The sequence below is a fragment of the Thunnus thynnus genome, chromosome 6 (assembly GCF_963924715.1).
Source record: "Thunnus thynnus chromosome 6, fThuThy2.1, whole genome shotgun sequence".
Taxonomy (NCBI): domain Eukaryota; kingdom Metazoa; phylum Chordata; class Actinopteri; order Scombriformes; family Scombridae; genus Thunnus; species Thunnus thynnus.
Genome location: NC_089522.1, coordinates 1,974,733 through 2,002,007, shown reverse-complemented (window position 1 = coordinate 2,002,007; position 27,275 = coordinate 1,974,733). Strand labels below are relative to the sequence as shown.

The window sequence follows — 27,275 nt, the reverse complement described above, 5'->3', positions numbered from 1 at the left end:
TTGGTCGAGCAAATTTTCCCTTGTCTTAGAGAACTTGAGTTGACTCTGGAACTGTTACTGTAGTGTTGCTGTAAAGCTCATTAAAACATTATATGTGATATTTACATATACAAATAAACTTGACTTGAGACAGCAGCCTCAAAGTGACTGAAGGAAGTTAGCATCAGGCAGGGTTTCATACATCAACCCCCATTTGGCTCAACTGCTAACGGAAGCAGACTCAGACTTGAATATACAGTATAAACATTTGTTTAATATGTGTCAAATTTCAAGCTAGACTAACTGGTTTAAACAGCAGATGAACAGGTTCAACCAGAAAGCAGATAAACACATGCACACACTCATGTTGTGTTGTCTGCGTCGCTGTGCTTTGGTTGTACATTGAAAGAGGAAATCCCTGCCTGAGACTGAAGTCCGTCAACTGCCTTTCAGCAAGTGCACTTCCTCATACGTGCACTTGCAGCCTCATCGTTACCACAATTAGACACACCGCCTGTATATGAGAGTTGAAGTTGGTATTTACTGATTAACCAGTTATGCCAAAGTCATCATATTAGTGCTGGATTCTTCCATCTATTCAGCCAAAAGAAATGGACAAGATGTCACAGCATGAACAGGTGGTGAGTATGTTTCTTCCTCAAGCTATGCTCTTTATGCTATGGGTTCAAGGCTGCAACCCTTATTTCATTATGGTGAGTTTACATGTGATTCATTGATATTGATATCTGAAACACAAAGGATATTAAGGTGCAGTATTACAATAATGTAGCTGGAAATGAGCGAATCAGCAATAAAAAAAAATGCACAGTGAAATCATGGGAAAACATTTGAGACACTGACATTTCCTGTTAGTATCACATGACAGGAGGAACAAAGAACTTTGATCTTGACAACTTCACTTTTACTTCCTGTGGTAAGAATTACATCAGAAATGTACACCATTTGAATTTGATTCTAGGAGGAGGGTGACTTATTTTTTTGTACCCATGTGAAGAAATGTAGCAACAAACTATTGGTACAACTATCAGCTATTGCAACTTCCTGGGCACCTGTTCCTGCCAGCATAATCTTTATTGGCTCTTTATTGGCCCCCTGTAAAACGTAGGACTGATTATAAATGGCCTAGTAAAGTTTAGTATTTAGTGTAATGTGAAAAAAATCCACCATGTCATTTTAAATTGTATCTTACTTTACAATAATATAAACAGTTCCCCTGTTGACACCGCACCATGACTGTATAAGTGAAACAAAAACACAGTTTAACCCTGAATCCATCAGGGTATTTATGTTTCCACAGCCTGGTTGGTATTGTAATATACACTACTGGTATCAGAGCAGGTGCAGACTGAAGTGCTGAACAACTCGTAATTCTCCTACTTAATACAATTTTTAACTCAGGACCCTTCTTCAAGACAGGAGCTCAGGATTATCTAAATCAGTGTTTCCAAACCTAGGGGTCTGGATTCCCCAAGGGGTTGCAAAGTAAATCTGAGGGGTCAAGAGATGATTAGCAGGATAAGAAGCAGAAAAACACATTCTTGCTACACAAAATTGGGTTTGTTTTCACTTTTTTATCTACTGTTTGCTTTCACTGGATAATTTTAACTTCAGTCTTGTAAAAGTATTCAAATAAAATAGTTGGAATTTTTGGTTGAAATAGCCACCACACATAGACATCCATTATGTAATCTGTGGCGAGGGGTCGCAGGTAGACAAAGTTTAGTATTAAGGGCTCATAAGCAGTGAAAGAAGTACAGAGATCCTTTACCTAATTTAAAGTACCAATATAGCAATGTAAATATACTCCATTACAAGTAAGAGTCCGGCATGAAAAATCCTACTACAGTAAAAGTACATAAGTATTATGAGCTTGATGTAGTTAAAGTATTGCAGTAAAAGTAGTGGTTCGGTCCCATTGACTGATATGTTAGTATATATGACATCATTAGATTATTAATACTGAAGCATCAGAGTGTAAGCGGCATGTTACTGTCTAAAAGTTAGCTAGTTTAGTCCAGTGGTTCCCAACCTAGGGGTTGGGCCCCTCCAAAGGGTCACCAGATAAATCTGAGGGGTTGTCAGATGATTAATGGGAGAGGAAAGAAGAAAAAACAAAATTCTGATACACAAATCTGTACTTTCTCTCTAATCTTTTGATTTTTGGTGAAATGTTGGATCATTTGAACATTTATTGAAATTAAACCACATGAGAAGTTTAGGGGGGAAATCACTATTTGGTGGAGGTGTTAATAACTCATTTGAAATGTGACCCTGACTACACACTGCTTTTTCTAAGATGTCAAAATCCATAAAGTTTGGAAACCACTGGTTTCATCTTTAATAGTGTGTTGTACTTTAAAAGCTTGTTATATTATCCATTGTGTCAAATCTTCATTTGAAAGGTAACTAAAGCTATAAATGTATTAGAGTAAAAAGTACAATTTCTTCTGAAATGAGTGGAATGGAAGTATAAAGTAGCATCAAATGGAAATACTCAAGTAAAGTACAAGTTCCTCAAAATTGTACTCAAGTAGGGTACTTGGGTAAATGTAATTAGTTACTTTCAATCACTGCTTACATGCCAAAAAGGTTGGGAACCACTGATCTAAATAACCTCAAAATAATGTAAATAATCTTGTGTCAAGATAATTTAATGTCACTTTAAGGCCTTTGCCATTTCAGGTTAGATTATGCTTTCAGTGGTACTAACAGTATCACCAAACAAACTTTGCAATGAATCTAATTATCACTAACACACACAGTGAACCTGCCTTCAGGCCCCGGGTCAGATGTCAGTGGTGTGTGTGTTTTAATCTGTCTTTTATAAGCAATGACTGCAGTGCTGGTTTGTCAGCTAGTGCAGGTGATACTGTGGCATCTTGGACTTTCTATGTAAGAGCTTTGACTTGTTGCAGGTTTTTTTTGTTCACTCACTGTTTCTTTTGCTGTTCAATGGTGATGCGCTTTATGTTTCTTGTTTGTTTTGGGTACATTAAAGAATTTACCCAAAACAAACAAGAAACATAAAGCGCATCACTTCCTGTGCCAGAGGATTTTTCCCAGAAAAGATCAATGAGTGACTACACTGCAAATGCTAAAGCTTTCAGGAACAGAAATATGGAATATCCACAGCAGAAAAGAACCCATGTTCTGTATCTTTTAACAAACTAATATTACAAATACTTTACTTTATGGTATACTGCACAAACACTGCCTTACATTCCACTTGTACACAATGGGTTTATATTGGAGGGGGGTTTTCCCATAGGGCATCCTCATGTCCTGTCATTTCGGTCTGCTATAAATAGCGGCTGTGTCTTCTCATGCAGAAGCAGTAATGCTCATATACAACAGTATGTTCCTCCAGTTGAGTATTCAACCAAGAGCTAGTTGTCCAACTTACTATAAAATCTGCAGCAACAAACCAAATCAACAACAGTGACTTAGTGGTAGAGAAATAATAGCATCATTAAACTGGTATCAGATAGTGTTAGTGACTTAGGCTAAACACTGACTTGAGTTTCAGAGTGGAGCATAAAAACTATTAAGACTATACAGTGTGAGCCTGTACACCAAGATCTAAAGGCTCAGACCAACATACTGTTAATCTCACTCAGCAATAACTGTTCAAATAAATACCTTGTGAATATAAACTGGAGTATACAGTGTTGCAGTGACAACAAAAACAAGGCTAGCAGTTAAAGCTGCACTGATGATTTTGCTTTTTCTTAATGAGTGGGGGCCGTTAACCAGTGCAGTAGAAGTGCAGGCCCATACGCTTTGTTAATTTCTTTTAATTCATTTAAGAATGAGATAGATTTATAAAACTGTTTAGGGTTGTATCTGAGGGCATATGTGTATTAGTAAGTGAGGACATATCAGAGTTACAGGTTATTTTAATACTCATTTGGCTAAAAAAAAAAAAAGACTCACACAAATATATGTTCTGTGTTGCACTTTGAGACAAGAGATGTACTTATTGGTTATCCGTCAATATATTCTGCTCCTTATGGTTGATTGAAAGTACTGTTGTTGTTGCCTTAGAAAAAAAATGGCATCAACACACCATCATGTTATTGGTGAATAGGCTAAAGTTGTGGAATTAAAACAGCGTTGGAATTCACACATTAAAATTTAATTCCTGGTAGGTTAATAAGACTTAATTTCATCCCCATGCACTGTTGAAATAGCATGATGCAACCATGGTATTAATGCCTGTCATCGTGTGGGGGCAGTTTTAGATGTAACAAGGTTTTTTTCATTGGGATTTTCATGAGTCTTTTATTTTTTTAAATCTATAACTTTATCTAAACTATGAATATCAAAACTTCAACTTTCATCCAGAGGCCAAATATTTTTGCTGGAGGGCTGGATTTGGCCCAGGGGTCACTATTTGCCTACCACTGAAATACAGTATGTTGTGTGCAAGGGGAAATGGAAGTGTGAGGGTGTTCTAAGAGAAAAGGCCACTGGATCACCAAAATCCATAGGGGCCATCCTCTGAGGATTATCCTCACTTAATTTCATGGGTAATCTGGCTCTTAGTTATCTAGTGTATAAAGTTGATCATTTCACCACAGCATGTTGAGAATATCATGAAACAAATTGCTCTGCAGAGCAAAAATGTGCAAATCCCTATCCATCCATTTATCTATCCATTTTCCCCCAGCAGCAAGCTAAGCAAGGTAGCCTCCCTAGCCACATCCTTCATGTCATCCCTCCAGCATTTTCTGCATCTGCCACAGGGTTTAGTCCCAGTTGGCTTTGCCCAGAAAAATTCCACCATGAGGTGGGGGTTTGATCATTTACTTTGCAGTTTTATATTTCCTTTACTTGTATCATTGTTTCCTTTTCTTTTAGAATGTGGAGCAGCAGCAGTCTCAAAGGTCAAGGAGGAGATTGACCTTCTCATCTCTGCGAATTAAAAGTAAGACAGAAGTGCTCCGGCTATTGACCATACTGGTCATGCAGTACCGTTCATAGTCATCTGAAATGTTTTCATTTAATGAAGACAATACCTGAATCTCATTTAGTCTGTTGCTTATTGGTAACTCTTTCATAATGTCTATGTGAATTTTCCACAGAAAGGCACAACAGTTATGAAGAGGGTGGATTTCCAAGGCGGAGAGGGTTGTGGTCTTTTTCATCAGTCCGGGAGCCATCAAGAAAGGGTAAACAATATATGTTCATAATCCACAGTCAGTCCATTTCTTTTACTATCTTATATATACTAAGATAATAACAAAAACCACATACATTCACATTCAATACAATGACAAATCAATTTGTTCCCTTATGAAGAAAAACTTTGTAGACCTCAAATTCTTGATATCCTTTTACATTTTTACTCCTAGAGTCAATCCCAGATGAATATGGTGCCTCACTGCCACACAGTACTCAGGACCAGATGAACAAGACAGGTATGGTAGAAGGTAATATGAGCATCAAGTGGCATGGCAAAGTGTGGCATGCTAAATGGAGTGTAGCTTATTTCTTATTTAAGGCAGAACATAAGTCCTGCTTACATCAGCTGCTTTATTCATGCTTCACTATCACTGGCTCATACATCAGCTGCCTGACCGAACTTAACAAAACAACTGGATGGGATTACATATATGATAATAAAGCAGTGGTGGAAAGCACTGTAACTAAATGCATTCACTCAAGTACTGTAGCCTACTTAAGTGCAAATTTGTTATACTCAACACTTGTACTTTACTTGAGTATTTCTATTTTCTCTTACTTTATACTTCCACTCCACTACATTTCAGAGGAAATATTGTACTTTCTACTCTACTACATTTATTTGACGGCTTTACTTTTCAGATGAAGATTTGACACAATGGATAATACAACAAGCTTTTAAAATACAACACATTGTTAAAGATGAAACCAGTGGTTTCCAACCTTTTTGGCTTTTGATGTCTTACAAAAAGCAGTGTGTAGTCGGGGTCACATTTCACATGTCTATGAGTTGTTAACAGCTCCACCAAATAGTGATTTTTCCCTCTAAACTTCTCACATGTTTCCATTTCAATAAATGTTCAAATGATCCAATATTTCACCAAAAATCAAAAGATTAGAGAAAAAATCCAAAAACTGAAATAGATTTGTGTATCAGAAGTTTGTTTTTCTTCTTTCCTCTACCATTAATCATCTCATGACCCCTTAGATTTATCCGGTGACCCTTTGGAGGGGCCCAACCCCTAGGTTGGGAACCTCTGGACTAAACTAGCTAACTGTATATAAAGTAGTTGAAACTAGCTCCACCTCCAGCAGCTACAACAGTAACATGCTGCTCCAACACTAATGCTTCAGTATTAATAATCTAATGATGTCATATATAATAATATATCAGTCAGAGGGACCAAACCACTACTTTTACTGCAATACTTTAACTACATCAAGCTCATAATACTTATGGCACTTTGTATGGACCTATACGTGTCAAGCAGGCTGATTGGTTCTTTCCAACATCCAGCCAGGTTTTCTCTGGACTACATAGAAGTGCATCCGTACTGTCACATGGGACCTTTACAGCAGCACTTTTAAAGTCACAGCCAAAAAGGAGTGGTTGCACTGCAGTGAGCTCATGATTACATCTCAAACTTGGACCTAAAAACTGGAACATTTTGCAATATAAGCCTCAGTAATCTTCAGAAAGGACTCTAAAGAAGAAGTAATAGCATGGATCAGCAAGAACAGGAGAGAAAACATCATCTTTGGATACTTTTCAAATCAAAACAACTAGCTAGCTGTCAACTGCTAACTGCTACCTGCTGTTACCAATATTCCAAAGGAGATACAGCACTAAAGAAGCTAACAGAAGAGTATTTTTTTGAAAACAAGAGGAAAACTTAAAGGATCCTTGCTGGTAATGTAATCCATGCATGCTGGAGCCTCTCTATGCACTCTGGACTCATGAAGTGATGGCATATGATTGGGGGTCACTCATCGGGATGGAGAGATTGTCAGCTCACCCCCCTGCCGACTCTGCTACCAAGCCAGTCCAGGTTTTCAAATGTAAACATCAGATTAAACATCAAGTAAGACCATCTGTACATCCATCTCAACATCGAAGGAAACGGTCCTGGCCACATGCATCTTCTGGGGTTCCTAAGTGCCTGGATGATGGCCTTTTCTCCCCGCTGAGGTCGAGAGGAGGTTCGGGGTGCACCAGGCCAGTGCTGAGGGGTTTAAGAGGAGCTTCTACCCTCTGGCCAAAGCCAAAGCCGAAGCTGAAACCGAGGGGGCTATTTGGTGGACATTTTAACATCAGAAGCATTACTGCAAAGAGCAATCCGCTAACTCATCTTGTGTCTGACTCAAATCTGGACTTTCTGTGTCTGACTGAAACATGGTTGAAACAAACAACTCCTGCGAGTGTGTTCACGGTGCTTGGATACCAATGTTTCAGAAGAAACAGACCTGGTGGAAGAGGAGGAGGGGTGCTTTTTTATGTGAGAGACAACATCATGTGAATGTGTGGTTTATAATGCAGGTAACACGTTAGAATATGTTGGGATAAAAATAATGTTATCCCAGCAAATGTCTTTTAACATCATAGGTGTCTATAGACCCCCTTCTGCAGATGACACTTTCTGTGATCAACTCAGAGAAGTCTTGAAAGAGTGCAATCTCAACAAAGAATTATTACTTATGGGTGATTTTAATGTGAACTGGGAGAATAAAACTAAGAGGAAAAAACTTAGAATGATCACAAAGAAATTCCAACTAGAACAACTAGTAAAAGGCCCAACTAGGATTGCAAAATGCTCCAGTACACAAATTGATCTGATATTTACTAACAAACCAGAAAGAATAACTAAAAGTTATAGTTTAATCACTGGCTTGTCAGATCATAACCTAACCCAATGTACGAGAAAACTGACTGAAAATAAATTTAAGACCACGGCAACTAAGACAATGATCCTTCAATGCATACCCAGAGCTAAGCAAGAAGAATTTATCAATGACATTAACAGCTTGAACTGGGATGATGTACTGTCCTCTGATGATCTGGACTATGGCTGTGATACTTTTACTCACAGAATCAACTCTGTGAGGGAAAGATTTAATGTGATGATATCTATGAAATCTAAAAATAAAAACAATTTACCGTGGTTTAATGAAAATTTGTGGAAACTAATTAAATCTAGAGATGCTGCACTAAGGAAGGCAATTAAAACTAGAGGTGACACTGACATGCTGATTTCTAAAGGTTTAAGGAACAAAGTTATCCAAGAGCTAAGAGAAGCTAAATCTCGTTTTTATCTCAATGTTTTGAATGAGGCAAAAGGCAACAGTAAATTGATCTGGAAAAACATTGATAATCTGCAATAATATTTTTTTCTTGAGTCTGTATATGAGTTAGGAAAAAAAATTATGAAAAGGAAACTGGATATTGTTCCTATAGATGCTACAGGTCAGATTTTTGAGCTGGTAGAAACTAATGAGTTATAAGTAAACAAAATCATCAGCTCCTTGAAAAGCTCCAAAAGTAGAGATGCTTTCCAATTTGACACCATGTTTGTCAAATCACACAAAGATATCTTAACTCCCCCTATCGCTCATTTAATTAATTTGTCTTTTAAACACAGCTCCTTTCCTGATGACTGGAAATGTGCCATTGTCACACCTATTTTAAAATCTAGAGACCGCCAGTAACTACAGACCAATAAGTATACTGCCAGTATTCTCAAAGGTTGCTGAGAAAGTTGTCATTAAACAACTGAAAACATTTCAAAATACAAGCAATTTTGGTCTACATTGTATGCAATTTTGCTTTAGAGCTAATCATTCCACCGAAACTGCTACCTTGCACTTAATAGAACAAATTAAATCAAGACTTGACAAAGGAGAAGTAGTTGGTGCTGTATTTTTAGATCTGCATAAAGCATTCGACACAGTCAATCATGATATTTTAATATCGAAACTCTCTAAATTTAACTTCTCATCTAGAGCACTGGCATGGATGTCTTCATATTTATTTAATAGGATACAATGTGTTAAAGTTTGTGACACACTGTCCAGTAACATGAAGTGCAGAATGGGTGTTCCACAAGGGTCAGTGTTAGGTCCTCTATTATTTAGCCTATATATTAATGATCTCCCTCAACATTGTTATGATGTAGAACTACAAATGTATGCAGATGACACCGTTGTGTACACACATGCAAAAACAGCTGAGTTAGCTGCTGCTAAGCTAACAATTGCATTGGAAAGGATCACACATTGGCTTGATCAATCATGTCTGAGTCTAAATGTAAACAAGACAAAAGGTATGTTTTTCTTTAAAACTATGGTACAACCTCCTAACGCTGATATTCTCATCATAGGTGAAAAAATTGATACTGAAAAACTGTTACTGATTTTAAATATCTTGGTGTGACACTGGATCCAAATTTGAACTTTAAGAAACATGTTAAAAAAACAGTTAAAACCATAAAGTACAACTTAGCAAATTTTAGACATATTGGAAACTGTCTCTCTTTGGACACAGCCAAGATATTTATGCATGCTATGATTCTGTCCTATATGTCTTATTGCATCACGTGTTGAGGGCAGGCTGGGGAAACAGCCACAAGACCTCTTGAGTCCTTATACAAACAAACTCTAAAAACTCTGGACAAAAAGCCAATGCATTTCCATCACTTTAGGCTACTAGAGAAACACAATTTACTGAGCTTTGACAATTTTAGATTATTCTCAAATTTGTGCCTAGTTAAAAAAAATTAAATGGTTCTATCAATACATTCAAGGCCAAATTAAAAAATCTACTAAGACCAATCAGCTGTGTGACCATTGAGTCTAAACTCCATCTATGGTCTTCTCATTAGCGCAGGTAGTCTTGCTCATATCTGACAAGTTTAAATTATTAATTTCTAATTGACATTGTGAGTGTATGTGATGTGCTGTTGTGTGTAGCTTTGTATTTTGTATGGTGTGTTCTGTGGGTTGTTTTTTTTTTTTTTGCTTTGTACTGTTTGTTGTTGTGCTGTTGTATGTTTTGATTGCGGGGGACTACGGATGCAAATTAGCTTCGAGCTAAGTCCGGTGCAGTGCATCTTTAATGTTTAAAACTGCACACTGTCCCAATCAATGAATCAAATCAATCTTAAAAAAAACAAAAAAACAAAAACAACTTTTACTGCAATACTTTAACTACATCAAGCTGATAATACTTATGTACTTTTACTTAAGAAGGATTTTTCATGCAGAACTTTTACTTGTAGTGGAGTATTTTTACATTGCTATTCTGGTGCTTTTACTTAAGAAAAAACATATTCAAGTTGTAAGATTTTCCTCAGAATTTTGAGGAAAAAGGTGGAATTCCATGAACACACAAACTGAAAGTGTATTTCACAGATGTGAACTTTATTTTGTAGTTGTGAGGCAAATAGCCATCTGAAAGTTCCGGGAAATAAACAGTATTTCAGTATTTATGATCTGAAAGTACTACTAAACAGCAAGAATCCAAGAATCTTAACCTATCTTAACATCCCTGTCACAGTGGAAGAAAGGTCATTAAAGCAGGCTAAGTCTGACTCAGCTCTGACATTTAACAGGTTCCTAGGAAGGTAGAGAGTGGCCTGCACTCACTCAAGGAAATTGGGCCATTGCCTGCTGGTTACTTCAGGGTTTCAGCAGGAGGGACTAAAAGAAATGATATTTTGTGTTTCTGGCATCCACGGCCCTTGGCATAGGCCACAATGTCATCCTTAATTTGAATTTAAGTCAACCATGAAGTATTTACTTTGAGAACGAATGTTGAATCTATTGTGGGAGGTGGTTTGGGTGTGGGGGTAACACCTACTTAACACGCTTCCTATTTGAGTGGTGTTCGTGTTGGTTGCGCCAACATAAATTGCTACTAACTTATAGTGTGACGGACTTCAGTTTAATGGCTCATAACCGGATTTTCTATTACGGCCAATAAAGAGGTAGAACTAATAAAACTGTGGGAAATACATTACGGCCCGTCATCACTTGAACGCAGCACATAACCGCTGAGGCGCGCACCCAGCAGAGCTGTGTGAGCACACGAGCCAGTATGCGATGTTATGCGCAGGAATGGAGACGATAAAGTGCCCCAGCTGTGTTGTTGAGTTTTCGGACAAAAACAGCTGAGAGGAACACATTTTGAGGAGTTAAGCAGCAATGAGTGGAGCGGTAACGAGGAGAAGAAAAGGGCCCGGACTGACGAACTTAAAGAGCAGATGGAGTGAGTATTGGACCGCTGACACTGCCGAGGCGTTTCACTATCACTTATGTGCCTGACTGAGCCTTCGTATGTTAGACCAATCTATCCACGATATGTGACATTAATACAAATCAGCGTCACGCTTGATGTTATGATGTTTATCGACAAACGACTACCTGTTGAAGCGTGCTGGTAACCTGCCTCGGTCAGGTTGTGCCCACTTGTGTATCTGGATATCAAGTGGTACACCAAGAAGAACTCTATTTTTTATATCAGTGTCTCCACCGTGTTTAGTGGTTTTAATAGGCCACTGCAGACAACTGGCATTTGCCGAATTGAATAATGTACTAGGCAGACCAATGCGACGTGTGTGGCTTAAAAGTTTATGACGGCAATAGTAAATGTATAGATGCAGTTTGTTCTGATGCAGCCTCTTCACAAGATAACCTTTTCGTGGTAGGCAGACATTGAGATTTTTGGCTTATTTTCTGACAAATGACTAAAGGCTTCTTAAGCATGTGAGGTATAAATGTATATAAATCTGCCCCTAGGTCTTTAGTCCATCAACTCTTATAAATGTATTAAATTGAAGAATTTGTGTCATACTGAAGCCGTGGGAAATCACTATCAGAAATATCTGTTTGTTGCTGTCAGGTTGAAACACTAGTGTTGTTATTAGTGATACCAGGCCTCCTTTCATTTTTGAAGTCAAACACCTTTTACTTAGCAAAACTAGGTGAGGTCCTTCATGGCTGACTACACATTAAGCCTGGAATGCGGTTGTTGACACAAAAGGATCACTGGTGAAACAGAAATTTTAAGCTTAAAACTGCTATATTTTGGATGTAATTGGACATATTGAATTTGAAATATATACATCTGGGAGTTTCTTAGTAAAAAAGAAAATATGAACATATTATGGGATTCAGACAGTTTTAGTTGGGAGAAGTTTTCATTGGACCTTAGCGCCATTCCTTGTCTTATAGAATTGACAGCATGATGTTGTAACATGTTCAGGAGCCTCAGGGTGTTAGGCTGTTAAACAGGACTGTTATGTACGCCCGCTTCATAGCTGAACACCAATAATACAATTGGCAAGTAGCATGTGGGCTTAGAAAATGCTTTCTGTGGTGTGACTATATATAACCTGAGCAAAATGTAATAGATAGTCTTTCGCTATATTGATATGCTCTTTGGTGGCTAGTTATGTGCAAAGTGGTGCAATTGCAAGGTGTTGGCTGGCATTGCTATTGACAGTGCAAACACCTTATCTTGCCAAAAGAGATGGACTTTAGGCTTTAGTAAAGCTTGTTGTCAGGAACCGGGGATGTAAACCAGTTTGAAAGTGAAACCTGAACAATATGCGGGATTTCTGCTCCAGCTGTAGCTTGTTCATGATACATTCAGTTTAACTCATCCTTAATGTACTGAATGTTCTCACTCAGCTTTTTCACATCACACATTTGTTTAAGTGGGTGATAAATAGGAGATAAGGTTTGACAGCAAACCAAACATTGCAGAAACAACCTCAAACCAACAAGAATGCAGTTTGTGGTAAAGTGTTACCAGTTTTAAAGTGATTCACTTGGGAGTAGAACTCCTATTTTTGTGTGGCGACCTTTGCTTTATCATCATAATTGAATTAACCATGATCTAATACCTTTTTTCCACTAAGGACACATGTTCAACACATATCTCCCATTACTGGGGTGATCTGTGTAGATGCCTTTTATACTAAACTGGTTTTACTGCAATATTGTGTGTCAAGACAATAAATAGGCTTTTGTTGTCTTTCGGACCTTCTGTGTTAAAGGTTCAGCTCAGTTCAGTTATATGCACCCTTGATATATCCATCTGTGAAAATTCTGCTTCCACCACAATATAATAAACTTAGCACAAAAAGTAAGGAAATTTGTGTTAGGTAGATTATTTCTTTGTTGTAACAATGCTTCTTGGCAATAAGTCTTATACCGTTGGAAAGCCTGTTTATTTCCCTTTTTAAATGGTGCCACATTTGTAAGTAATGTGCATTTGTGGGATGAGCAGCAGGGCTGAGTTTGTGGGTTGCACCCATGAAAAATATGCCAAATCTTCTCTGCCAATGCCAAACAGCTTATTCTGCCATTGACTCTTGTTTGGTGGATTTGATGATTGAAGTTTGAAGAAACAAGACATATTTGCAATTTAACAATTTATTCATTTAACAAACAGGAGCTTCAGTAGCAAGGGGAAGAACCATACACAGCTACAACAGCCTGGCACCTCCTCCTCATGCTGGTCACCAGCCTGGTCACACACTGCTGTGGGATGGCATCCCATTCCCATTCTTCAACTTTGTAACACTAAAATTTGGATAGTCAGAGAAATCATAACCGAACCCCGGGTTCCCAAGTGGGGTTTACTATCTCAGAGTAAATTAAAGGCTGAAGCCTGAGGTGAATTGTAAATTTTAAATAGTATTGACCATTTTTTCCTAGTGTTGTTTATTTGCCATCTTGAAGATAAGGTTCACAGAATTTTTCTGTAGAAAGCTGTTTTTTCCCAGATGACTTGAATGCAGCACTAGTATGAAAATTCTTTCCTGAGAGTCTGAAGTAAACAAATGATTCAGCAGACTGTTATTGCTGCAGCACACACTAAGGATTGATAGGAAGACCTGTTACAAAACCTTTGTTGTTAGGCAACAGGAAAACATTAATAGAAGTTGCTTCCAATAAATTGTAATTGCCGATCCAACTAGACTTGCATGCAAGTATGATGAGGTCCAAGCACCCGACACAATTCAAAACCAGATGCTCACCATGTCTGAGCAGTATGGAAGACAATGCCATCACTGAATTAGTCGTAAACAGGTGGTTTAATAAACATTTGTTTGTATACTTGGACAGGCTGAGATAACCTCCTTCAGTGCCCCCTGTCATGATCTGCTTCAGCCTTGTACTACAAGGATCGTGGAGTCTGGGTTTGTGCCGAAACTAACCTTGTTAAATAATTTTCTCCTCATTTACAAGTGTTGAAGTGGCTCCTAGTTTGGGCACTGTTCTCTGCAATTGACTTACTTGAGATATCAACACAGATTCCATATATGTTTCTTTTTCTGGGTGGTCATCGCCTGTCACTGTTCAACTGTAGCATACTTTTCTTTCTGCTTTTAGTGATCAAGTGGTCTTGGTTGCTCAGTTGAAGCATGTCAGTATCAGGCATTTTCATACCTGAGGAATGTTTCAGAAAGCATGATGACTGAAGTAAGCCAAACTTACTTCAGTTTGCTACGTCACACTGTCATCACACTACGTCTTTTGTCATTGTTTTGACTGAGAGACCCTTAGTGGCAGATATTACATATTGTGTGTTTTAAATAAAATGCCTGGCCAGGGTCTTATTGATACTTGAAAGTTGTTAAATGACATTGTACATCTTCCATATTAATTCTCTGCACTTATGATACATAGGGAACTCAAATTCAAAATCATGAAAGAGTCTGACCTCATTAACTTTGAGTTGGCTTTATGAAACAATTTAATCCTGGTTACTGAGCCTTCGTAAAATACCCCTCTGGATGCTTTTCACCCCACTTTGATTGGAATTGCAAGTATTTTATACATGATGTAGGTAATGATGTAGGTTTATTCACCTTTTTTTTCAATGTTTCTCTTTGTTTTCTAGGTGAGCAGCCCAAAGGTAACCTCCTCTCTGATGTTGCAGGGAAACAAAGTAAGTACAGGAGCTAGATTCCTACAAGATATACTATCTCCAGTATACACTTTTCTTTTGACTTTGAAGATAAGAGTTCATTGAATCATGTCTGAAACAACCTTGGATAGTCAAATAAAGGTCTAATAATTGAGATTCATCATGTTTTACATCCAAGCAATCTTAAAGGAATACTCTACAAAAAATTGTCTTCTGAGTATTAATACTAACCCTACTGCCTGTAGGCTTAAAAGGTATCTCTGAGATGTTTGAAGCTTGCTCCTTCACAGAGGAGAGCAGCTGTTGCAATAGATTCCACTGGCACACCTCAGTCACAGCATAATTCACTTCTTCATGTTTGATTTGTATGGATGTTGGTGACATCATTCTGAACATACTAGCGTCACCAACTTCAAACTGAGCTGAGGTCTAATCAGCCTGAATAAATGCTAACACTTGTGTGGATGTTCAGGGCCCTTAAACTGGTAGGGGAAGGGTGGGGAAGCTTATATTGCGGTTGGAGGTTGTAGTATTAAGTAGCTGCTGATGTTGTTTCCCCAACAGGCACCATCCCACCTGGTGAAGATGAAGGTGAACAACAAGGGGCCCTCAAGAGGTTTAGTGCCATGTTCTCCTCCTTCCGCATAGGCAAAAGAAATAGTGAGTAGTATATTACATTTCATCAAAGAAAAATTATTCACCTTACGGTAACTGACTTTTGTAAATTGACTTTTTTTATTTTGTAAATGCACAAAATGCAATTACAGCCTCAAAGCTGACTACAGAGTTGAAGCAACAAAAATGGGTAAGCGTAAGGATCTGAGTGACTTTGACAAGGGCCAAATTGTGATGGCTAGATGAATTTCCCTTTGCTCTGTCTTGTTGACCATGTCTCTACCTACTATCGAATCCAAATTTAGCATTCTTCCTTTCCTCCAGTTATTATCTGGCTTTCAGACAGTCATCAACAACCTTTCCCATCCCCACTGCAGGGAGTATAAGGCCACAAGCCTTTGGTGAGTCAAGACATGGCGATACTGTGACTCACATCATCACAGGGGACCAAGTGCTGATCTAATGAGGCCTGTATGCATTTACACCTGGACCTCAATTGTAATGCTGTACCCTAAAGTACAACGTATTTCTACATTTTCATGCAGGAGTGAAAGACCCAGAGCCTTTAGATCCGCTGGCTCCAGCAGAGGCAGACACATCCGTGCAGCACCGCTATGTCAGTGGTCAGTACTTCTTTGAGTATCTGGTAGTGGTCAGCCTCAAGAAGACCAGGGGTGGCGACAGTTATGAACCTCAGATCACCTACCAGTTCCCTAAGGTCAGTTTGATTTGGTGGAGCAAAGGTACACACGAGTAAACGCAAGTAAACAGGGGTGCCTTTTAAGTGAGACAGATTAGATTACAGAAACCTTACTTTGCCTCTACTGAAATTTTACAGATACATTTCTGTTGAAGTGTTTTGAGGTTAGAATATCAGTAGCTCAGATGACTGGTAAAGGTCTTTTCAATCTCTGTACCGCTGGCCTTGCACTGCTGTACCACATCTCTGTGAAACTAGATAACATTGCACAAGGGTAGTCAGTTGAGTTCAAATGGTGTATTTTCTATAGGTGTCAACATTTCAACATGGATTGGCAGATATCTTAGAAAGATGTTTCTGACCAACCTGCATAGTTTTATAAATTGATAAATTAGTGTTTGGTGATTGATGAAAACCTTCCATGTCAATTAAAAACACATAACTTGGACATTTACAACTAACCGTTTTCAAGGAGTAGTTAAAGGTGCTCTTTAATATACTGCTAGCCTATGATTCATTAAAGATTCATTGTGATTAGTTGGGATTCAAACACCATGATTCATGTAACGTAAGTCAAGATGACCACAGACATTGCTCTCTAAAACAGAAGAAATCCAATTCTTAATAACCATCTCTGAAGTTTAAAGGAGGTAAATCTATTGCTAGAGCATTATAAAATATTGCTATATAGATGCCCTGTGGAGATTTTGGCTGCTTGTATTACCATATGTATCCATAAAATGTAGCAGTTCACCAAATAAAGGAGAAAAAATTGACATTAACGTTACCGGACACAGCATTTGATAGGCACATACGCTGTCTCCCCTTACTTGTGCCGTAACGCAGTCCAAAAATAAGTTAACTATTAGCATCAGTCTAAATAATTTGTTGAAGATGTTCAAATGACTGTAAAATTATATACAGACACTTGAATTAGGATTACTTATAGTGGTGTTTGGGAGCTTTGCTACTACTGTGAAGCACTAATCGAGGATCATTTTACTTACTGTAAGAAAACAAAGATTTTTTTTAAGAGTGTGTGTGTGTACACTTCAGAGAGATGGGATGGCCAGATTTCAAAAGGAGGAGGAGGAGAAGACACTGAAGGCGATCACCCTCTTCTGTTTCCCAGAGGGCATCAACTGGGCTCCTTTGACAGAATACCACAGGTACAACTGAACCTACTCTATGCTAGCTTTTTTTGAAGCTCTCACTTTGAAAATCCTTTTTCCGTCATTCATGGTTTAGTTCAACATTTTTCTTGTCTATTTGCAGTGAGACCTTCTCATTTGTGCTGACTGAGATTGACGGTAGCAGAAGAAACGGATACTGCAGGAGGTTACTGGTTAGTGTGTGGACTGAAGCTGTCCTCACTGGGTGTTAGCATTTTCATTTTCTAATCTTTAATCAAACATCCTTTTCCTTTCACTGTCCAATCTGCAGCCTGGTGGAAAGGGAGCTCGTCCACCTGAGGCTTACTGCATCATCAGCAGCGTGGCTTGTTTTGGCCTCTTCTCCAAGGTAATTTGAAGTGAACATTTCTAAAAGAGGAAATCTTTTTTGGTGTCTCTCAGATTATTTCTCGATGTGGCTAAAATTAGCTTCTTCATTTTATTATTTACAGTATTTCCTTGATCAGTCATTCAAAATATGTCCAAATATGGAGTGCTGCTCTTGCCCTTGACAGTACTTGACAGGTTCAGTACTTGGTTAGTTAATCTTAAGGAAATGGCATCTTGCCAAACTAGGTAGTAGGAGGCCAGTTTTTTTGACTGTAATTCGTAACCTCAGCCTGTGCTGATGACTTGGATGAGTTCACTAAATAAAATTGAGACTTGGTAGATTGAGAAACAATGAAAAATGCATGCTACTCCCTTGTCACCATTCTTGTAAGGTCATTAAACAGCCATGATTTCGGTGGTCAAACACTTATTTCTGACAGCAAAATGTCAATTGTAGAAAAAAATCACAAGTGAAGTTTTTTCCAGAGCATGAAATTACATCTTTGGTTTGCAAGAAGCAACCAAACACACAGATTTAACTACAATATGCATGATTTAGTGATCATATCTTAACACATAAATTTGGACAATCTATGGAAATACCTTTGGCATTAACAAAGACTGCAGTGCAGCAGAGTTAATACTCCAAACTGGGATGGAAATGATACAGGATGTGTTAGCTTCATTGTATACACTATGTGCAGCTCAGAAACAGACAGATTTTTCATATTTATTGTGAATTGGTAATGAGAGTATAAAAAAGACAGACAGACAGTTTTTTGTAAAAATGATGTGGTGCATGGAATGTAAATCTGCTGCCACTTCTTACATGCATTCTTGCACCATTAGCATTCAGCTCACTACAGTAAACAATCTGACCATTCAGTGATTCGCTGGGTTGAACATGGTAAAGCTAAAGATTGTCAAAGTACATCTGACACACATATACAGCATTTGTTTATGTGTGATACCTTGAGATTGTTGCATTATTTATATGGCTGTGGCAATAATGTAGGAGTGGTACAAGTGATTCCCAAGAGTTTGAGTCATTTCATGTTTGTAAAGAACAAACCTCAGTGCCAGGCAAGTGCCCAATCAGCAATAGTTACAGTAGCTTGATTAAGAAAGGACATGGTGTTGCTGATAAATAATGCCTAATAGAAAGTTAGGCATTGCTCTGTTTCCTCTTGAGTATGATCAAGGTCATCTAGACTGCATAGCTTAACTTTACCCACCTGGAAACATTAAGAATCTGGTTGCTTCCCAAACATGAAGGTATTTTAATATACATGCAACTGGCAAGTGTAACCTGAAAGTATTGTGTATGTAGGTATAAATTAATTTTATTAAATGAATAAATAACAAGAAATAAATATTACACATTGTTATTATTTGCAAAATAATACATTCACAAAAATGTCTAAAAACATGTTTAGTTTCTCATTATGGGTTATTGAGTGTAGGTTGGCCAATTTAATCCATTTCAAATTGAATCTACAACACTAATAAGTGTGCAAAAAGTGAAGAGGTATAAATACTTTCTGAATCTACTGTATGTTATAGGTAAGAGGACCTATGTGCTGGGCTAAAATTGACAGAACAATAAGTGTGTGTCGCTAGGAGCCACACCTGTATGTGTGGATCTGTCATAGGCTACTTTTGGGGACAAATTTCAGACTTAGGACCAGTTAACTGACGTCTTGTCCAATTGGGAAAAATCTGATTTTTGGGTCAATGGTTAAGGTTAAAGTTAGGGTTAGGGTTAGGCATGTATGGGTTATGGTTATGGTAAGGGTAAGTCTCCAGAAAATGAATGTAAGTCTATGTAACGTCCCCAAAAGTGACTATGGTCTGATATATATGTGTGTGTGTGTGTGTGTTTGTTTAGTGATGTGTGTCACTTGCTCTTTATGCAGACCGAAGGTCAGTGGGGGCAAAATGTTACTGTGAATAAATGATTCTCCACTGAGGACACTGAGTTCACATCTTGTGTATTTTTTTTCTGGGAATTTGGTTTCTTATTAAATACCAAGCTGCTTCTACAGGATTCAAATTATTTAAAAGAGTTTGAGACTTATTTTTGGTGTCTGGTTGAAATACTGAGGCCTAATTCATGTCCTCAGTATTTCCAAAATCCCAGTTATGACCCTGATCTGAACATGCAATACTTCAAATTCTGTTACAGCTTGGCTCTATAGTGGTAGAATTTACAACTGTTGTGCTTACGATGACAATAAACAACCATGTGCTAACATATATTGTCTTTACCTTGAAAACATAAGATATAATTGAACTTTTTATAACTCATAAGAAAGATGCTTATTAGTTTAGATTATTGTAATTCTGTTAACACTTTTCTAGACCCAAAAAGTCTAGAAAAGAGATAATGTAAAATGTCAAATAGCATCCAGAGAACCATGGGTTTATATTATTATTATTATTATTATTATCATTGTTATTACTATTATTATTATTATTATTAGAAACAGCCCTTTTGTTACTAATTTCCCATTTACATTTCAGCATCTTTTAGTAAGAAACCTCAGTTCTCTGATATGCACCTATTTTTAATTTCAAAGCTTCTTCCATTTTACCTGCAGTGGCCCTGAGGTGCAAAACAAAACAACATTTCAGGAAACACATAAACAGATCAGAAAACACATTTCAGAAAAAAACATAAAAAATGTGAAAATGCAGCATTTCATTAAAAAAAATCAGAAAACACATTTCAGAAAACACATAAAACTGTGAAAACACAATATTTCAGAAAACACAACAACATGTCAGAAAACACATTAACCAATCCATGACTGTGTGTTTTCTTGTGTGTGTGTGTACAGATTTTTGATGAGGTGGAGAAGCGGCGGCAGATCTCCATGGCCATGATCTACCCATTCATGCAGAAGCTGCGGGAGGCTCCATTCCCAGCTCCGGGGAACACTGTGGAGATTAAGAGCTTCATTCCTGAGTCAGGCACTGAGGTCAGAGCAAAAGCAAGGCAGTCCACTTCAAATGTGATAATATACTGTAGGTCTCAAACATTTGTGTGCTTCTTTTTCAGTATTTATACAGTAGTAACCAAAGACCATGCGGATGTACAGAGTCACTTCTCTTCTTGTGTAGGTGGCAGCTTATCATGAAACTTGAGGGTGGTTAAATTAGAGTTTAACTTTAAAGCTTCAGAATAACTCAGGTTTAATGTAGTTATAAAGTTTCTGATGCAACAGAATCATCGGGTACACTGCACGACGTTGTCTTGTATACGGAGAGAAGAAACTGGAGCATGTCATGTAATGTAATGCAAATTCATTTGAGCACACAATAGATTTTTGTGAGATGATAATGTGAGAAAATAATTGGTGAGATCTCAGAGCCAGTGACATTGCTAAAAAAACAGCATCACAAGATACACAAGTAGTCAGATGATCAGACAAGTTGTAAACAAACTTCTAGGTTAGTTGAACTTATTTGGACAAGAAAATTAAGTGGAATGGTAAAATTATTACCCAAACTGTCCATTATAAATATCAGTCACAGTTTACAGACCCATTTCCTGCTTCACCTTTGACCTACTGTACTTACTGTAGTTGTGTGCACACAATTTTCTTGTGCACTTACAGTTTTGTCTCCAAGTAAAATGGAGTTCAAATCAAATCAAATCAAATTTATTTATAAAGCACATTTAAAAAAGTGCTGTACAATCATGATAACAAAGGCCATGAACAACACAAGAAAGACACAAAGACCGGTTTAACAGACAAAGAGACATTTCTTGGTTTTAACACAATGAGTTAAAAGTCAAGGAATAAAAATGAGTTAGATAAAAGGTAGATAATCTGCTGGTTTGTTTAGAACCTGTCTGATCATCTGACTGCTTCTGTTTCTTGTGCTGTTGTACCTTTATGTTTTAGCAATGTGACTGGCTCTGAGATCTCACCAATTATTTTGGGAAGTACAATGTTATCATAACTGATAAAACTTATGGCCAGTACTGCTAAAATACAACCCAGATGGTAAAAGCTGTCCTTTAAATTCCAGCTTTTAAAAATTCTCAAATGTTTGACTGTCTGAAATCTAGACAGGATACACACATTAGAGATTTCAGACAACCTAAAATGGTAGTAAATAAAAGATGAGTGCAGATGGGATCTAGCTGAGGCTTCAGCCAAGCTGTATTGAGGAAATATGACTGAATTAAGTAACACAAGAGGAAAACATAAAGCAGATATTTCTGCAGATTAGACAGTCTTGTTTTCTTAAGTTTCAAAGAACCTAGGAGATTGAAAGGAAGTAACCAACTCTTCAGAAGTGAAAAACATGAATGTAGAGGCAGCTGTGTCTTTACCCCCTCCTCTATGTCTCTGAACATAGAGGAAATTGGCTGAAAGATTACACAATACACAATTCACACATGTACTCACACATAGCATGAGAATGTGTAACCCAGTGACTTCATATAGTGAGATCCTCCAGATGGGCGTATTTGTGATGAGTTGTGTCTCAACTTGCTTTGCATTGCACAACATTTACCTCAGAGCAGAAACCTTATACTTTTACCATCAGGCCCAACACCATGTTTCAACAGCACACACTCATCTCAAGTATTCACTGATGCTGGTCAGTGTGCTAGAGTTACTGCAACCAGCCAACAGGAGTAAACAGAAAAACAAATGCATGGTTCTCTGGCTGCATAAAGCCTCTTGTTCATTCATGATGGCTGTAAGGATGCTCTTCTAAATGTGAAAAATATGGTAGTAGAAGACTAACCTGCATCTCATCCCTTTCTTTAAATAAGGCTTTAGTGTTTTTGCAGTCAGACATTGGTGTAGTAACCGTGTCATGTCAGCGACATGTCAGTTGTTGAAATATTCATGACAATGGTGACTCTCCACCAGATTATCAGTCTAACTCGACCATTGGACTCCTGGCTGGAACACGTCAACTTTGCCACGCTCTTTGGCTGCCTGACAGACGAGGAGGTGTTACTGGTGTTCGCTGCTGCTGTCCTGGAGAGACGGATCATTTTCATCGCTGATGAGCTGGGGTACAACATACTCACCTGCACACACACACACGACGACAGCTCTGTCACAGATCAGGTTCACTGGAGGCATTTCAGAAGGGGGGCATCTTCAAGCAGTCTCTTCTTCTTAGAGCTGAAAATATTAGTTCAGGACCGGGCTCTTATTGGACGTTGCACCAAGGAGTTAAGTATCACATCCTGTGTCCACTATGTGGCACTAGAGAGCACCCACAATTATGCGTCATGACACTGTATATCATATGCAGACAAATTTCAGTATGTAAATCGGATGATGTTTTTAAAATCAGCCTGATTTCCTGTTGTCGGTAGGTGGAACTATGAGTATGACTCAAAATGACACATAGTTCATCAAATGTATACACAATTTCCAATATGTCATCTCCAGCACAATGTACTGGACACAGGAAATACTATTTTACCCATTTACTCAGTGTACGATAATCCTGACAATTCAGAGCTGTGTCAACAAACCTCCATTAGCAATACCACGGCTGTCACTCCCTCTGACATACGCGAGGTGTGAGGGCCTGTTCATCGCTGCTTGAAGCTTTAATAATATTAACACTATTGCAGTTTTGAGGGGCTTGGGATGCTTGAAAATTTAAGAAAATTGGCACACACGTCAGAACTGGTGAAATTGCAAATTTCTGTAGTGATTGGGCTTGGATGTGGACAGCAGGTTCCATAGCATCCCCAAAAGGAGGGCCATTTTTTCAAATTTTTTCGTCCAAGAGGAAGTCATCTATTTTGGATTTTGTGCGTCACTTTTCATTTTACGAACACATTTGAGGCCTTTAGGATGCATGAAATCTCATGGAGCTTTGCAATTATTTTCGAAGTAGTAAATATTTCAGTTAGTATCACAATTGGGCTTGAGTGTGACTTCTCAGTTCTATAGCAGCTCCTAATTACTTTTAGCATTTTTGAGGTGCTAGGAGTGTTTGAAAACTCATGAAACTTTGCATATACATCAGAAGTGGCTTTATATCTGATATGAGTCTTGGGTGTGGACAAATTTCAAAAATTTCAATGTCCCCATCTTTGGACTTAGGGTATGGCTCCAAGAGGTTAGTCTGGAGATGTTACATCTGCCTACCAAATTTCATACAACAGGAAGTCAGCCATTTTGAATCTACTTTGTTTTTTTTGTTTTTTTTTTTACAAAGTGAAGCCATTTACAGCTTTTTAAATGTGATTAAAGTTCCAGTGGCAGGATCTCTGCACTCAGCGGATTTTTAGTAAACCTGTGCTTGTAACACTTTTGCAGCCAAAAGCCATGGTGTAAAAAAACATTAAGAAAGACATTTTACATTTCTTTCATGATGTGCTAATCTTTGGACAATTTGATTATAATGGGGTCTGACATCATCTCTCTTGTTTCTCTAAAGCACATTATCCCAGGTCATTCATGCAGTAGCAGCCCTCCTTTACCCCTTTACCTGGCAACACACCTTAATCTCCATTGTTCCGGAGATCCTGATCGATGTAGTGATGGCACCCACCCCCTACCTGCTGGGGGTCCAGAAACACCTGCTAGACCAGGTTACCGACCAAACTGATGTGAGTTATCATGGGGAATGCCAGAAGACATATTTAAAAGAAAAGAAAACTTTAGATCAGTGTGGTGGATTGATGCTGGAGTGACCTCTTCCCTTTTCTTCTCTTTGTAACACAGCTGCTGATCGTGGACTTATCTGAGGACAAAAAGCAAACCTTCATTGTTTCAGTAAGAGACTAGAAGTTATGTTGTATCAACAAAAATGTTGTTAAAAACAATTTTTGAATAAATGCATATTTTGGTTATCAACTATGATTTTGAAATTCAAAGAGAATAACTATTTTGTCAAAGTTGAAACATTTATATATGTGAAATTGTGAAATGACTTTTTTCTAGATTGGTGACGAGAGTACTATTCTGCCCCCGAAGCTCCAAGCTGAAATACAAGAGGCACTGAGTCACAGACAAGAAGCATCAAGTAAGTCAATTGCACCAAAAATCAAAAATTAGTTAGGAATTGATTCTAAAATTTGTAAATATTAAATTAGATGTGGATTGACGGCAAGGGGTTTGTGTTGTTTCTTTCAGCAGTGGAGGAGCTGAACCGGGTGGTGTCAGAGGCCTTTCTGTTGTTCTTTGTGAAAACAGTTGGCCATTACACGTCACATGTGAAATACAATCGCGGCGGAGAGCGGGCGGTGTTTGAGAAGAGAGTTTTCTACAAAGCCATTGAGTCCAAGACCACTCGGCACTTCGTCAAGAAGTTCATCCAGACGCAGATGTTTGACCTGTTTATCCAGGATGTGGAGCAGCAGCAGCCTGGACCACAGCAAGGTGAGGATCCAGCATCCTGATCCAGCATGTGTTCTCTGGTTAATGTGCTCTGTGCAGCTGCAAAAATTGTTTGTGAGTGAAAAAAACACATGACTGTAATATCAATGTACAACCGCCAGTGGACTGTGTTTTTTTTTTTGTGTTTTCTTCTCTATTGAAATGATCAGCTGATCAGCTCATATTACTTTAAGAATCTCTCAGTTAAACCCTGATTCATATCAAATCAACATTTGAATCTGAATATTTCATACATTTCGAGATTGTAGCTACAATCTGTGAGCACTGATTAAGCTGCCACTAAAAACTGTAGTGTTTGTGCCAACACAAGGTGGTTAGACATCTTTGAGTTTCAGTTATTTTAGCCTTTTTACTCGTAGAATTGTTCATTGAAGATTTGATAAGGATTCGGATCCATACTGGATTTGAATTTAATAAAATGCTATTGAACCCCATTCCTAATCAGGTGTAAGAAGGTTTCACGTTGCTTTGTGATGCGTCGGTGAAGAACAAGTTTTTCAGTTATCTTTTACCTATTGGACATGACATCTGTCTTTGGCTAATTCTTTTATCTTTTATATTAAAAGGAGATCTGTTAGCTTCGGAGCTTAGAGAATCTGAGTATATTATCAACCTGAAACTGAGTCTAGAATAAAACCAGATATCAGAAGTCAAGTGAAATCTACATACAACATCTGCAGCACAGGCAACTTCTGTTATTCAGGTCTTTCTGTTGAGATGATTGTCAACATAAAGATTTTACGCTGTAAAATCTAATCATTTTAATTAAATCGTCTTATCCTCATCATTAGCTCTATGTAAACTTTCAAATGATCACATTCCTGCAGTTGAACTTATGTTGAAACAACTTAATGTTTTATGTTATACTAATCAGAGCTTCTGTCTTTTTCTCCTGCAGGAATATTTTATAAAAAGGTCCTTGAATACCAGGAGAAGAAGAAGAGGGACAAGAAAAAGAAACACTAGCTCTCTGCATGGGAAACTGGGTGTATATAAAGGAGTACATAGGAATAGATGTGAATTTTGCACTGTGTGTTTTTATTTCCTGTGTCAGTTTTCTCTTAAATAATGATGTACCAAAGTGTGACTTACTGTATGGCTATATTGCTGCTACTCTGTGAAACACTGGCAAAATGAGACTTCAGTTCCTCGTGTCGGTACTCTGCTGTGGTCACAGTCTGTCGCTGATGAGCAGGAAAATAATTTCAAATAAAGACTCGTTTTTTAAGTCCATGTATCTATCGTCTCTGCTTTTTGGGCACCCAGGGCAGAATGGCTGGTAGCCCTTTGTGTTTTTCGGTATTCATCTATTCATATTTATATCTATTTGTTCTTTCTTCCATTCTTTCTTTGTTTTTTTCTTTTGTGACTGACTTGACTGATATTTAGCAGAGCATCCAGTTCAGTTTTCTCCCAAAAGATATGTAATGACTGTCACTGAGTTCACTGCCATGTGTCCGTTCTAACCAGGTGTAGTATTCATGCAAGGGACGAAATGTTTTTTAGTGTGCTGTTGTTGGTCAGATTAGAAATATATGCACACAATATCAGCTGACAAAATGAAGACATTGTAAACAACACCAGTGATCACCAAAAGCTCTGACAAATGATTCCTCACATACCACAAAGTCTTTCTAAAGAGACTGGACATTTTTATCTGTGGAGTCAAAGCAGAAATGTCAAATACGGTGGCAGCAAAATACAAAATACAACATTTCCCAAGAAGGGGATCACATTTCAGAAGACATAGCAACGTTCAAGAAAACAAAATAGAAAACCAGGGCTGGAGGAATTTTTGTAATTCTAAGGTCATGAGTTCCTCAGTACCTCCCCCACCAGAGAGTTTTGACCTCCCTAAATGTTTTAAATAATTAGGGTTTTTATTTAGTCAGTTGACTGTACAATTACACTTTCTTCAATTTTATTTCCCACCACAACATGTTTAAATAGTCTTCCAAATCTTTCTCCACACTGCCAGGAATAACATTCTGGGAGAGAAATGCTGAACCCTGCTGTAGTTAATGATTTTGTTGGGCTAAAACAAGTTATATTTAAAGACACTGAGTCTCTAAAACAGGACCCTGCTTATAAATTACTTGAATGAATACATTTTATTGTAGAATGTAAGCTCCTGCCAGGTTGATAAACCCCCCAGGTTCTCAGACAAT

General features: G+C 38.0%; 1 protein-coding gene across 4 annotated transcripts; it reads left to right on the top strand.

Annotated features, from left to right (window-relative positions):
• The first annotated feature begins 440 nt into the window (after positions 1–440).
• Positions 441–26,340, top strand: LOC137183975 (DENN domain-containing protein 2D-like). 4 transcript variants are annotated; one of them, XM_067591231.1, is made up of 17 exons: positions 441–620; positions 4,861–4,927; positions 5,085–5,171; positions 5,355–5,420; positions 14,870–14,917; positions 15,461–15,556; positions 16,057–16,229; positions 17,268–17,380; positions 17,487–17,556; positions 17,655–17,732; positions 20,554–20,694; positions 22,609–22,757; positions 24,146–24,317; positions 24,433–24,483; positions 24,652–24,733; positions 24,844–25,089; positions 26,006–26,340. In XM_067591231.1, the coding sequence occupies exons 1-17, from the start codon at positions 591–593 to the stop codon at positions 26,071–26,073; spliced, it is 1,737 nt and encodes a 578-aa protein (XP_067447332.1). In that variant the 5' UTR covers positions 441–590; the 3' UTR covers positions 26,074–26,340. The 4 variants fall into 4 exon arrangements, with proteins under 4 accessions (XP_067447332.1, XP_067447331.1, XP_067447330.1 ...); XM_067591230.1 differs by having other exon boundaries at positions 5,355–5,432; positions 24,847–25,089; XM_067591229.1 differs by having other exon boundaries at positions 5,355–5,432.
• Positions 26,341–27,275: the final 935 nt, after the last annotated feature.

Bases quoted from the DNA above. Each gene is read 5' to 3' on its own strand.
- LOC137183975 (XM_067591229.1), top strand. From the start codon at position 591: ATGGACAAGATGTCACAGCATGAACAGGTG. The intron at 4,928-5,084 runs GTAAGACAGAAG...AATTTTCCACAG, and splicing joins CTCATCTCTGCGAATTAAAA to AAAGGCACAACAGTTATGAA. The intron at 15,557-16,056 runs GTGAGTAGTATA...ATTTTCATGCAG, and splicing joins CCGCATAGGCAAAAGAAATA to GAGTGAAAGACCCAGAGCCT.